At 46.0% G+C, this 14180-nt stretch overlaps 1 protein-coding gene across 1 annotated transcript in view; it reads left to right on the forward strand.

Moving 5' to 3' along the window:
• The window catches only part of WNT7A (wingless-type MMTV integration site family member 7A), a 40759-nt gene that overhangs the window by 383 nt on the left and 26196 nt on the right, over window positions 1–14180 (forward strand). The window contains exon 2 of the mRNA XM_014958451.1: window positions 666–892. Coding sequence (XP_014813937.1) covers window positions 666–892 — 227 coding nt within the window. The remainder of the gene's footprint in view (window positions 1–665; window positions 893–14180) is intronic.

A 14180-nucleotide genomic window follows, 5' to 3' on the forward strand; every position in this document is an offset into this window, starting at 1 on the left:
AAAAAAAAAAAAAAGATGATGGTAGCGATCACGATTATTTCTTAAAAACCAGGTAGGGCCCCCACGTCTTGAGGCGACCCCGGGGGGCGGGGACCCGGGGGACCCCCATCCCGGGGGCAGCCGTCCCTTCTCCCTCCCCGGCGCGGGGTCCGGCTCCCGCAGCTCGGGGAAACCCCCCCCCCGCCCCGGGGGGGCTGCATCCCCAGGAGCCGCCGCACCGAGAGGGGAAGGGGGCGGCCGGCGGCTCCCCGGCCCCGCAGCATCCCCGGCCCGTCCAGGTGCGCTGGGCTGCGGGAGGAGGCGGCGCAGCCCCGGGGGCAGAGAGCGTGGGTTTATCCCCCTTCTCTCCCTCCCTCCTTCCCTCTAACTGTTCAAGAGGGAAAACCCTCCCAGCCCCTTGCCGGTGCGTGGCCCAGGCACGCAACGCCGCTGCATGAGCTTTAATTCACGAATGAGGAAGTTTGGTCCCGTTTTGGCAGGAGCCCACGTGCTGCTTATCTCGGCTCTGGCTGCGGAGAGAGGGAAGGGACGGGGGTGGGGGGGGGGAAGGTGGGTGCTTTCCAGGGGCACCTGCCGAAGCCGGGTCCCGCAGCGCGGGGAGGCGGTGGGGGTGCTGTGTGTCCCCCCACTCCTCCTGAGCCACCCCCGGTGTCTTGTCGTTGCAGGGGTTTTTCCTCTGTGGTGGCCCTGGGAGCCAGCATCATCTGTAACAAGATCCCGGGTCTGGCCCCCCGGCAGCGGGCGATCTGCCAGAGCAGGCCCGACGCCATCATCGTCATCGGGGAAGGGTCCCAGATGGGCATCAACGAGTGCCAGTTCCAGTTCCGCAACGGGCGCTGGAACTGCTCTGCCCTGGGAGAGAGGACCGTCTTCGGGAAGGAGCTGAAAGTGGGTACGTGTCCTCTCTGCTGGCTCCTGGCCGGCTCCCGGCCGCATGTCACCGGAGGGGGGGCACACGGGGAACGTCAAGGGGCACCCTTGGCTTTGGGGATGGACCATCCTGCTCACACAGCTCGTGGGCCAGCCAGGGCAGGAGCATCACCTGGAGCGTGGGCACCTGGAGGCTGTGGCTGTCCTTACCCGGTGTGAGGGACATCTCTGCTTCCCCCTGGCAGGGCACCTGCCCTTGCTGTGGTTCAGAAAGCAATTCCACCGCAGAATTTCACTGCCCTGCTCTCACAAACCCCCCTCTGAAATGTGTCCCCTCTGCGCGCGCGGGACAGCAGCCTTATTCGGGTATTTCAGGTTGTGAAGGAGGTGGTTGGTTCTGGCTGAAGGTAGTGGTCGGTGATCAAGTGCTGAGTGGGGTTAGAGTTGTGTTTCTGGGGCGCAGGCGCCTCAGCAGTGATTGTTTGCCTGATGTTTCTACCTGTCAGGACGAAGGTCCAGGGATCAGTCTCATTACAAGAGATTTCCACCCCCTGAAATAGTTATTCTATAGCAACTATGTCAAGTGCCCTCTCTCCCAGCAGAAAGAATGGGTGTGTTCTGGTTTGAGATTTCGGGGCATTCACAAAACCTGTTCCCATCCACAGGCAGAAGATCCCGTTTCCAGTTTCCATTTTTTTTTCAGTTATTGCAACCAGACAGAATATAGCAAAATTCTTAACTAAAACATTAATAACAACGACAAGCACAGATGCCTCAGGAAACAGAGCTGAGATCAAAATTCTCATACCCTTGTCCTGCCGAACACGCAGCACTGGAGCTTACTCAGTGTTTGGTGACTCCATAGCACTTAAAGTGCAAAGAGGGAGGAAAAGTTCTTTCCCAAATACAGGTACATCCATTTTTAGAGCCATCACTGAAAGCTAATCACTCCCAGAATGGCGTTCTGCATGCGGGAGTGGAAGTTGGGATGTGTGGTTTCCAGCCTTGAGGTCTCTCTGCCTCTTCCCCACCTGAAAGGTAGATGCAGAAATCCGGTCGGAGGATGCTTGGTGCCACAGAAAAGGTGGATGTCCAGGGTGAGAGGGAGAAGGGAGCGAGGACAGAAGGCAGCAGAGCCCCGAGCAGTTGCAGGGCAGCTGAGCCTGGCTTCTGGCTGGTTGGGAAACCCTCTGGCCTGGCCGGGCTCCAGGCGCCGTGTGGTTACATGTGGACACAGAGCAGGATACGGCCCCACTACCTCATTCCTTGCATTCTCAGGGAACGCCGAGCTCCAGCGGTGCCCACTCTGCTCCACAGCTCCCGGGCACACCTGGCACCCCCCGAACCTCTGTCTGGTCACGCCCGTGCATGCCAAAATGCCTATTGCCCAAAACTTTGAGATATTTAAGGAAAGAACAGGAAGACAACCAGAGGACAAAATTTGAAAGCCCCGTGTGAGTTACCGGTCTTTCAACACCTTTGATAATCAAACACAGTGAGTCAAGTAGGGAATGTGAAAACCACCCTGCACGACGTTGTGAAACATCTGAAAACGGACCATTTCTTCAGATTAGCTCATTGTTTCTGTTCCTTGAGCTGAGCTGTTCCTGTCAGTGATCCATGCGAGTGTTTGCCACTTATGTCAGTGAAGAGTCCATTTGGATGGCTGACAGGTTTGGGCTCATTTAGCCTCAGAGTAACATTTCCTTAAACAGAAAATGTGAGAAGGATTTCTTCTTCTCCAACAAATCATAAAACTGCAGAGTTATTGTGGTCTGTTGGATAAACACACACTCAGTTCCTCCCCCCCCCCCCTTTCCCAAAATTGAATTATTTAGCTAGCGGGTTATATTTAGGTCCTTTTAAAGAAAGTCAATATTGAAGGAAGTAGACTTTGATCCGTCTTTGAGGTGATAACTCTTAATATGTTCTATCTATCCATTACGAGGCTAAGATGGATAGGGCAGATTCATCGTTGGTTTCGGAATACAGTCAAGTGTTGAATGGCATCCAAATTATAAAACTCATTTAGAGAATAACCAAACCCTTCAAACTTAAACAGGTTATACGTTTACACTTGAAAATAAACTTTGCTAAAAAAATCACACCGGTTTGAAATCTGCGGTGGTGAGTTTTACTGGCACACGAGACGTGCGTGGTGCCTCTGGGATAAAAATACTCAGGCCCTCAAACACCATGAAATATTCTAACAAAACCACTCCTGCGCAGGGTGTCTCCTTGTTCTTCCACTTCTTCCCTATCAGCACATCTAGAAACCTCGAATACCTGGCGCAGCTCATCTTTCTACAGCTATAAGGAAAGCTCATCTCTTCCCTACATTTCTTTCTCTAAGATCTTTGTGTCAGAACGGGCTCTGGGTGACAATACTTTGCTCTGGTTAGAAAAGGGTAAAACCTATACGTGCCATAAAGCCGTAAGCCAAATTTGGTAGCCGCAAAGAGGAGATCAGGCCTGCGTGCCTTACCCTAGACAGGAAGGCAAGAGAGACGTGTGACGTCAAGGACCATATACCCTATAGGATGTATTTAAGGTTACTGTGCACAAGGACAACCCAGGTTAAGGTTAGGGCAAAGATTCTGTACCCTTGTAGCTTTTTAATTAGCAGCAACAGCTCGAGATTCTCAGCCCTTTGACAGGTTGTGTGTCACAAAACACTATTCAAACAGCAACTCGTACATTGGTACCTTTTGTAGTGTTCAAAGACTGGTTCTATCTCTTGGCCAACTGCATCTGTAGAGTTATTCCCTCGGAAGTACGTGGGGCACCTTGATCTTGCCACTGGCAATGAAGTCAGTGGCCCACGCAGGACCTCATTCTGCCTTCTCCATGAGGGAGCTTGGCTCCCTTGCCTTGGGAGGGACACTGCTCCATGGTGTTGTGATCAGCACATGACCTCAGAGTGACAGTGACAGGGCTCTGCTGGTCACCTGCAGCGAGCAACCTCTAATAGCAATCTGGGAGGATGTGCTTAAGTAACTCTGGTGCTAATAAGGATGTGCATTAGTCCATACAACTAAGTTCCCTTGGACACCATGGATTCTTGAGAACTATTTCCCGACCCATGATTTTGATGGCCCACCAAGCAAAACCTCTTCAAAACCAGTTTTCCTTACTTTCACCTTTACTGGGTAATCTGTTTTATGAGTGTTACTCATAACTTACATTCATTAAGTCATTAATTCATTACTTAAATCCTCCTGTTGATGCTCCAAGGTGATTGAGGAGGCCTAAGCTTTCTTGATGGCCCTGTACTGGGTGGCTGAGGGACCCTGGCACACTCCTCTGCCGTGCTTCTCTGGTCCTATTTTTAAAAAGGCAACGGGGATACCAGCCTTGGAGACACACTTTGACGTCTGTAGGAGGAAAGCATCCAGCAAAACTTTCCTGTTCTAATCTGTACCATGTGTGTCTATCTGCTTTTTAACAAATTCACATATAATCTGTCTTCCAGTGCTAATTTAGTTGTAGAGCTTTAGTTAGCAACCATTTAAATTCATCCATGCTTCGTGTTTGTGATCACAGCCTGGAGTTCCCAGCTCGTTACAGGGTGCTTCCAACCAGCGCACAGCAAATACTCTCCACTTCTTGCATCATTTTATCTAGTTTGTCCTTCAAAAGAGAGGTGCTTCCCTACTGACACACTGCGGATATCTTATTGTGACAGCCGGTGACAATAGTGCCAATAACATGGAGAGAAACAAGAGAGTAAAAGTGACATCAGTTTACTCCAGCTGAGTACTCGGTCCAATTATGGCAGGAAATGATAAAGTCGCAATCAAGATCGACACAAGTATTTTTTTTCTAGACAATTCTGTAGACACCTTATTAATAATGTAAAGTCACAAAGAGAATTTTTAAAATAACCATGGAGATGACGCAACGCGGCAATTACGGACACTTTTAAAAACAAACAGATTTGTTACAGTGGTTACAGTTCCGTTCCTGAAGACAGCCACAATGAAAACCAAGGTTTTAAAGCAGAACAGGCAAAAAAAACTCCTGCCCGCCACTCTTCAGGTGAAATGTGCTTAAAGCCTAAACATCTGAGCAACCGGAGATGCCTTTGACAGAATCTGAAAATCAGCTTTGAGCTCTGATGGGCCACAGCAGGAGCAGGTGCTCTGGAGAAGGCGTTCCATCAGGTGCCCAAGTAGCCCGTTTTGCAGCGTGCCACCTTGTGAACAGGCAGCCAACAGAAATGTTGGCTGTTTGAGATAATCACAAGCCAAGGAAAAACGATCTCAAATAATTGCTGTAGGGTATGTGTACATTTAATGTTATCCAGAGGACAGCACCGTATTGGCATCATAGGACAAAAATACAAAATTATGTCTTTTTGTCATAACGGAGCAGCGCTGCCACTATCAAATGAGACTTCCCCAGTAAAAATAATACAGACTGTTTGACTGAATCTCCACAAAGTGACCCAGCAAAGTGGAAACTCATCTCAGTGCAGATCTATGAAGAGAAAGGCACTACAGCCATGCAGCAGCAGTCAAGGACCCAGCGCGGGATGGAGGGAATCAGCCGAGGGCTATGAAGACGTGGGGTGGTCCCCAAAGAGCATTACAGCAAAACCAGTTTCAACCAAGTTTTCATACTGGTCTTACTGAAAACCACCAATTCCTTGGTTTCTTTTACACTGAAAAACTTTTCAGTATAATCATCTTGATACCTTCATCCACTTGACGTTCAGGAAAGCTGAAATCAAACCAAGAATCTATATGGAGCAAGGGGTCTTAAAACTTGTGAGCGCAGCCGTATCTATGTTCCTTGTGCACGATGCCTTGGACTCTGGGATCCTTACAGATGTACCCAGATGTGCACATTAAAACAGGAGAGGCTGATTTATATTTCCTTTATACCGTACACCGTTAGCTCTGCCCTGCTCACTGAACTGAAATTAGCAGCGATTTATTTTCCATATATTAAAATAAACTTTTCTTCTATGGCTTCCAGCATAAAGGAAGAGGGGACATTCCCACTCGTGGTTATTGAAACAAATGACAACTGTCTTAGAAGCCAAACTCTAACCATCCTGTTCAGTAGGGAGTACACAAAAGAGAGTTCCCTGGAATGAGTTCTACCTCGTTCTCCTATCCGGTCTGGTAGAGTTGAAAGAAAAATAATAGAGTAAAACTTCATTTCATCACTGTGTTAAACACTGTTGAAAACATGCTGGTACAGGTGTGTTCAAGAAAGGAGCAATCATTTACTACAGCTTTTTGATTTTAAATACTGGCATAGTCTCTTGTGTCAGCTCCTAAAGTGCGATTCTTTGAATTACGAAATAACAGACCAAGTAAAGAAGCACAGGTAGATTTTATACTGCACAGAAGATTACCTGCACAAGGTTGTGGGAAACCAGGTTCTAAGTGCTGCTGCGCTCTTCAGCGTAGTCAATATTCAGAAGAATGATTGATAAATACTCTGTTTTCAGGACCAGTGGTGTTACGAATCTCCTGAGATATAAGGAAAAGAAATACAGTTGTAATTAACAGGAGTCTCACTGTCTACTCAAGCAGGGTCAGGATTTGCATTTCTGTGCTAAGTTTCCAGCCCTCACAACCAGTTTTTAATGTCAGTATCTTGCACGAAAACAGTTATTTGCAGGCAAAAGAGGGGCCAGGCTGAAATATGGCCTGAACATCCAAACCCCAGCAAGCTGCTCTACGCCAAAAAGTCAATCTTTCTCAGCAGGGACTGTCACTGTAAGATAAAACATTGCCCGAAGGTCACTGCAGTTGGAATTCCCATCAGAAGGTTTTCATACCTGCCTTCAGATGTGTCTTGTGAGTACATGTTTCAGAGAAACAAAAAAGATTTACATTTCATTAGAACGGCAGAAGAGCGATCTCTGAGCGTGGGGTCAGCACAGGGGGTTTTCTCAAGGAAGGTGCTGGGGTGGAGGGATCTGAGCCCTCCGGAAAGGGGAAACTCTTGCTTGGACTCCAAAATAGTGGCTGTGATTGTTGTAATGTCTTGAGCAGTAACTTTGTAAGTTTAAAGAAGGTTATTTTCAAAAATAGTCACTATACCTGGAGTGTTTCCTCTCCAAGAAGTGATGGAACAAACTTTAGCTTGTGAAAATGGGCAGTTGCTAAACCTCCCAAAGCCTCAAATGCCTCTTAGAGCAACTCTACACGTTTTATTTATTGGTACTAATCTTTGCAAAGAACATGGTGCTGATTTATAGGGAACTGTCATTTTCATTTCAAGTCAGTACAATATTTTAAGGCACCAAACCCCTCAAAACTTTAAACCTTCTGTAAAAAAGGGGTAAGAAAAATAGGAGGGGGATTGTAAAAAAGGGGGAAGAAAAATAGGAGGGGGATACTTAAATGATATTTTTTAAGCTACCATTTGTATTAATCACGCACGCTAGGTTAAAGAAAGATAAAAATAAAAAAACCTGCAAGACCAACCGTAGTCTACCCAGAAAGGAGGAGGCACACCCCGAAGTAGGCAGACGATGAGTTCTGCTCTTTTTTCCCAGCTGTGAGTTATGACCTCTATAGAGAGGTGGGAAGCAATGTTTGCTGTAGTGCATAATTGGCAAGGTACGTTGCATTCTCCATCCTTCTATTTTCACAATCATATTTCAGCTCATGTCACTGCAGGTAACTCCCTCTCTGACCCTTTGGCTTTAAATAGCAGAAAATACAACCCATGTTTTCCAGTGAGATAAATAGAAATTTGTCTTTTTTATTTCACGGCTCAGTCAATTTATGAGGGGGACTGATAGGGCTGGACGGGCTATTTAGAAATGTACTCATGATCCTGAGAGGGGAACTGCTGAGCACCTACCGACTGCCTGCACCTAAACCCACACCGTATCTCCCAGGCTTAGGTCCTGCTTCCCATGCAACATCAAGTTCCTGTGCTTCTTTTTCAAACTAAGTTGTCAAGTCCAATCAGCGTGAGCAGAGCTTTTTACAAACTGTTCAGATTTTAAGATTAAACTTAAAAAACGTTGTTAGCTAAATTAACACCAGGATTGAGACCTCTCGTTGCAGCTGGTGCACAGACAGGCCACTTGCTGATCACCCAAAGCCCAGTGCCACATACACCAGGGCACAGAGTGTTTGCAGGATTGATGCTCCAAGGTACACATGGGTTGTACATAGGTATGCTCAGTGTTAGGAGAGCTACCTGTGCTGGCAATATTCATGTTTTCACTTACCTGTGATAATCTTAGTGCTTCCCCTTTCGGCATCGGACACCCCGTGGTGGTGGTTGACTGTGCAGAGCTCAGTGACAAAGTTAAAGTCAGATTGGGATTGTCACACACTGCCCAGGGAAGGGTCTAAAGACAAGACTCCAGTGCTTTGGAAGATGATCTGCATCAATGGAGTGGAGCTGCAATATTGGAATATTGGATATTGGAAGCCAAGCGATCTGCCATCAAAGCAAATGGAGCTGCAACACGCTGCATGCCTTATTTAAGTCCAGAAAAAAATAGGAAGAACAAGGAGGTATTTACGGAATCATGGAATCATGGAATTGTCAGAGTTGGAAGGGACCTCTAGAGATCATTTGGTCCAACTCCCCTGCTAAAGCAGGAATGCCCAGAGCACATCACTCAGGAGCATCCAGGCGGGTCTTGAAGATCTCCAGAGAAGGGGACTCCACACCCTCCCTGGGCAGCCTCTGCCAGGGCTCTGTCACCCTCACCCTAAAGAAGTTTTTTCTCATATTTGAATGGAACCTCCCATGTTCCAGCTTGAGCCCGTTGCCTCTTGTCCTATCGCTGGAAACCACTGAAAAGAGTCCGGCTCCAACATCCTTCAACCCACCCTTTAGATATTTATAAATAAGGTCTCCCCTCATTCTTCGCTTGTCCAGACTAAAGAGTCCCAGCTCCTTGAGCCTTTCCTCATAAGGGAGATGTTCCAATCCCTTAATCATCTCTGTTGCCCTACGCTGGACTCTCTCCAGCAGTTCCCTGTCTCTCTTGAACTGGGGAGCCCAGCACTGGACGCAGGATTCCAGTTGTGGCCTCCCCAGTGCAGAGCAGAGGGAAGAATGACTTCCCTCGACCTGCTGGCCACACTCTTCCCTACACAGCCCAGGATCCCACTGGCCTCTTGGCCACAAGGGCACATTGCTGGTGCATGGAAAGTTTGCTATCTACTAGGAGTCCCAGATCCTTCTCCTCAGTAGTTCTTTCCAGAAGATCCACCCCTAACCTGCATTGGTGCCTGGGGTTCTTCCTCCCCAGGTGCAATCTGACACATTATTAGGGGAAAGCCTCTGTCTAGATGCAGCACCTGCAGCACTTGTTTAGACAGAGGACAGCCCCAGGTGTGGATGGGGGGAGCAGAACCAGGCAGACATCGATGCCCACACCCCACTTCCAGGCTGAGTGCTAATGGTGGCACTGCTGGGCTGAGGCACACGGGGGTGTCCCCCCTCCCTGCCATCCCCAGAGCATCTACACTGAGCTTGAGCATCTCTTCTGGTATGACAGCAGTTGTCCTTGGAAATGCTGCCCTGTTGGATCCAAATGACCAGCACAAGCCATGAAAGGCTGCCAGATCCTCCTCTGAAGTTTCTGATGCTTGGAGATCACCTAATGCTGGTGATTCCCTAATCTTGGAGATCACCTAATGCTGGAGATTCCCTAATTTTAGAGATCATCCAGTGCTTGGAGACCAGCTCTGGTGGATGTTTGGCCTTTGCTTATTTGAGACAATAAGAAGAAGATGTCACTTGGGAGCTGAAAGGAGGGCCTACGATTCGTGTACACATATAGGTAACTCTGCCCATTTCTCTGTGACTCCTGTAGGTCTCGGGCAGACGTCCTTCTCTCTTTTGCCAGTTTGCTCATCACAAGTGGTTTTATGTGCAGCCTTGCAAGTCACTGGCAGGAAAAGCCTCCACAAAAACCTCTTTAATTGACCCAGCATCTGGGACCATGGTTTGCACCAATCCTCCCACAAAGATCAATTGATTTGTTCATTTTTAAATTAAGGGGGTTTTTTCCAAACATTTTAAAAAAATCATAGATTTCAGTCCAGTTGTAGTTTAAGGAGGGATTTAGAGGGAATTGACTGCAAGAAGATTTAATTACAACCAACATGTCTAGTGAATGGATGAGAAAATTGTTTGAGAGACAGTCTGAGAAGCTCATGGATTTAGTGGGAATTGACTGCAAGAAGATTTAATTCCTGGGTGTACAACCAACATGTCTAGTGAATGGATGAGAAAATTGTTTGAGAGACAGTCTGAGAAGCTCATGCCCATAAGTATATTTTATTTAAACTCTCCAAAGGGTCTTTTCTGATCCCACTGCTGAAAGCACACTAGTTCACTCTTCCAGCTGCTGCCTGATCTTTCTAGCCATCTAGAGAAGCCAATGACTGCAGATTAGGGTTTTCTGCACTCTTTCAGTTATACAGAAGAGCGAAACCCTTGATGTTACCATCAGCCTACTGACCAACTACCTATTTTTGCTCAGAAATAAGTGTTTTGCTTATTCTGGTCATTAGCCAAAGTGGGCTTTGTGTCTCACGTGGTGTGACGCATTGCTGCCAGTTCTGCTCTTTCTTTGCCCTGTATTTTGTACCACACCTCCTGCTTTACTAACTTTTTCCTCCTGAACCACAAGTGCTGTGCCCACCTATGAAGTATTTTGTGATGCTACAGTCACCATCAGCTTAAAGTAAATGCAAGAGTCTCAGTATTGTGTTGACATCAAAGCCTGACCTTCTTCTAACGCTAAGATACTTAATTTTTTACTGCTGAATTTTCAGAGGAAAAGTAAGGCACAGGTCTAAGGTGGCTGCCAGATGCACACAAAAAGCATAGGCTGAAAAGTAAACATGAAAGAAAATAAAGGAAGATCATATCAAGTCATTTCCCAAATTGTTTGTCTTTGGGAATCCATAAAAGATGAGGTTATACTGTTCAACCTACACGTATTTTGAAGTTAGCCTGAATATGGAACCATACCTTCTCGGTCAGATGCTCCAGAGCATCAGCAGAAGCTCAGAGGAAACAATGGTTGCCTGCAAGGAGCATCTGCCTGGGTGAACCTTCTTGAAGCAGTGTTTCCTCTGAGATCCTCCAGGCACTTCAACTGCCTGCTGAGATCAGTAGAGGAGTATTTTTCATTATTTAAAAGTGGCAGGAAAACACACGTACTCATGTTGTCCCATTTGGCTACAACCTCCCCTACTGCACTGCTTTGGTACCCAAAGCACTGTCCCAGAAGAGGCCCAACCTGAACTAAGCTTCCCCCTGCCCCGTGTGCTGATGTGTCTGCCAACCAGACAAAGGCAATGAAGCTTAGAGAAGTGAATCATTTATGGAAAAGAGCGGCAGTTTGATGCAGACGTGACAAGACTCTGCCACTTCATCAATACTGCACAAGTGCCCAGGTACTTCCCACCCGGATCAATTCCTTCAGACACCAGCTCTGTTTACCTTGTAGTTTCCTAACTTTTCCCACAAAGTAGGCAAACTTATGAAATAACTTAATTTGTGTAATATATTTAATGATCAAGCGTGACATTGGATTCTGGTTCTGCCTGTGCTAGTTTTACACTCTCTGCATAATCTCCTACCTTCTAGTTTTAAGAAGCTGGTGAGCTTTACTCCCAAACAAGGCAAACTTACAAAATAACTTAATTTGTGTAATATATTTAATGATCAAGCTTGATGCTGGGTTCTGGTTCTGCCCGTGCCAGTTTTACACTCTCTGCATGGCATTCTTCTCCCCTGTAAGAAGCAAAAGAGCTGCTCAGTCTTTACAATGTTGAGGATGTCAGATTAAAATGATCTCCCAGTGTTTTGTTTTTTTTTAATTCTGCATCTTGAAAAAAACTTGTGCTAGATCAGAAACCATCCAACCAAAGGAAAAACAGAACCAGATGCAAATTTCAGCTCCAAATATTTTTTTGATGACGTCCCATTTGCTGCTTCATGACACAGAAATGTGGTGTAAGGCATTGCTGCGGGGAGAAATGGGGACTTCTTATTGTGCCTTCCCCCTTTCATCAGGGCATTGTTCACAGTTCTGTACTTTAAATAGTGAGGATATTGTTGAGGATAAACTGGAGGAGGAACTAGAAAGGTGCCCCAGCTGGTCCTTATGGATTTACTCTGGAGTGGACCCCACTTCACCCACCTCCTCTGGTCTCCCCATGAGGCTGCACAGAGGCTCTGAGAGCACAACTCCAGCATCTACAGCCTGGGATTTCCATCCAATGGTCAGATTTCCATAACAACCCAGTAGTTGTAGAAAGCCTCATCTACAAAAAAACTCAACATTTTATGATTTTTCTTTTTTGAAATCTACAACTCCCTGAAATGAGGGTGTAACTAGGGGGGTCAGTCTCTTCTCCCAAGGAACAGGCGAAGGGACAAGAGGAAATGGCCTCAAGTTGTGCCAAGGGAGGTTTCGGGTGAATATTGGGAAAAATTTTTACACTGAAAGGGTTATTAAGCATTGGAACGGGCTGCCCAGAGAAAGGGTTGAGGCACCATCCCTGGAGGAATTTAAAAGCTGGGCAGACACGGTGCTGAGGGACATGGGTCAGTGGTGGCTTTGTCAGTGTTGGGTTGATGGTTGGACTCGATGATCTGAAAAGTCCCTTCCAACCCAGACAATTCTGTGATTCTATGACTACAGGTTCCTCAATAAACACCGTGCATAGCACTATCAATGGGAGTATCTTCTGTGCTAATAGAAGGGCACAAAGTCACTTTTAAACAGATTTTGATTATGTCACCTTGTTTTCCATTTCACTTGCCATAAGGAAGTGAACATTTTTCCTTAAAAGAGCCATTTAGTGACAAGTACAGAAATCTAGATCATATACATGTGAGGGATGTAGCCGAGAATGAAGTGCTTATAAGATTTCTTCCCCAAGCGATTATTTTTTTGAGAAATCCAATAAACAGCAGAAATGTGCCTGTTTCATGTATAATAAACTATTGCCAGCAGTTGAGGTCTGCCAGAACATAACGGACGGGTGTTTGGAGAAGGGAAGCTGATCTTCCCATCTGCCCTCTCCTAATTAAGAGCCTGATTCTGATCCGATGCAAGGGCACATTACGTCGCTGGAGAAGGAAGAGTAGGGGGATGTCCTTGGTTTGGGAGATCCAAGGATTTTTTAAAGGGCTGTTTGAGATCCATGGGCAACCTCTGCAAACCTCCTCGTGTTTTGAAGGGACCCTCTCTCTGCAGAACTGGTTCCAAAAGCCTCGCAGATCCCATAGGATCCACATGTGGGAATTCTGGTGGTCCACGCACCAGAATGCAAGAAAGCTCCAAGAAGATAAATTAAATCCTATATTTAAAGTGAGAACACCCACCCACCCCCCCGACAAACAGAAGCCTGTCATTATAGCCATATTGCACGAAATAATATTGGCTTAGCTACTTCCTCACAGCCCTCTGGTGGGGCTCTCCGTTGCCCTGCTTTTGTCATGGTACCTACAACAGGCCAGGAATTATTTTTTTCCATCCTGTGAGAAATTTTGAAATTAAACCCAAAACTTATTTCATTGAGTTTGCACAAATGTCTGTGTTGAAAACTTTGTGACACCTACAATCTGACAAAAACGCTCTGGTTCAGCTAAAATATTTTTTTAGAAAAAGATTCCTATCAGAGGTTGTTTTCCTGTAAAAAAACCCACCTTTTCATGTAGCATTAAGTTTCTAAATAAAATCCCATTTCTAAGCTGATATATTTAATGTTGAATTTGGATTTTTAGAATTTCACTCCTAGTTGCACCCCTAATTTCTTTTTTTTTTTTTCTTTGTGACACCTACAATCTGACAAAAACGCTCTGGTTCAGCTAAAATATTTTTTTAGAAAAAGATTCCTGTCAGAGGTTGTTTTCCTGTAAAAAAAAACACCTTTTCATGTAGCATTAGGTTTCTAAATAAAATCCCATTTCTAAGCTGATATATTTAATGTTGAATTTGGATTTTTAGAATTTCACTCCCAGTTGCACCCCTAATTTCTTTTTTTTTTTTTTCCGTTCTTTCTTTTTGAGCATTTGCCACCCCACCATTTTTCCATTAAAAAAAGTTTAGTTTGACTACTTGTAATACCATCAGGAACCACGTATCCATGAAGTTGCTTAAATCATACTATATCTCCTACCACCTCACGGAGAGCCATCATTTTCGAGAGTGAGCATCCACAGAAATCAATAGTTAGAAGAGAGGAGCCCTGCTTATGCCTGCAGATTTGCGGCGCGTCTAATAATAGCCTTCTGATGGTTGTGCTGCAGGAACTTGCCTGTCTTTCCCTGACTCCCACCTCTGTCTAACT

Source organism: Calidris pugnax, unplaced genomic scaffold (assembly GCF_001431845.1).
Source record: "Calidris pugnax isolate Ruff unplaced genomic scaffold, ASM143184v1 scaffold336, whole genome shotgun sequence".
NCBI lineage: Eukaryota > Metazoa > Chordata > Aves > Charadriiformes > Scolopacidae > Calidris > Calidris pugnax.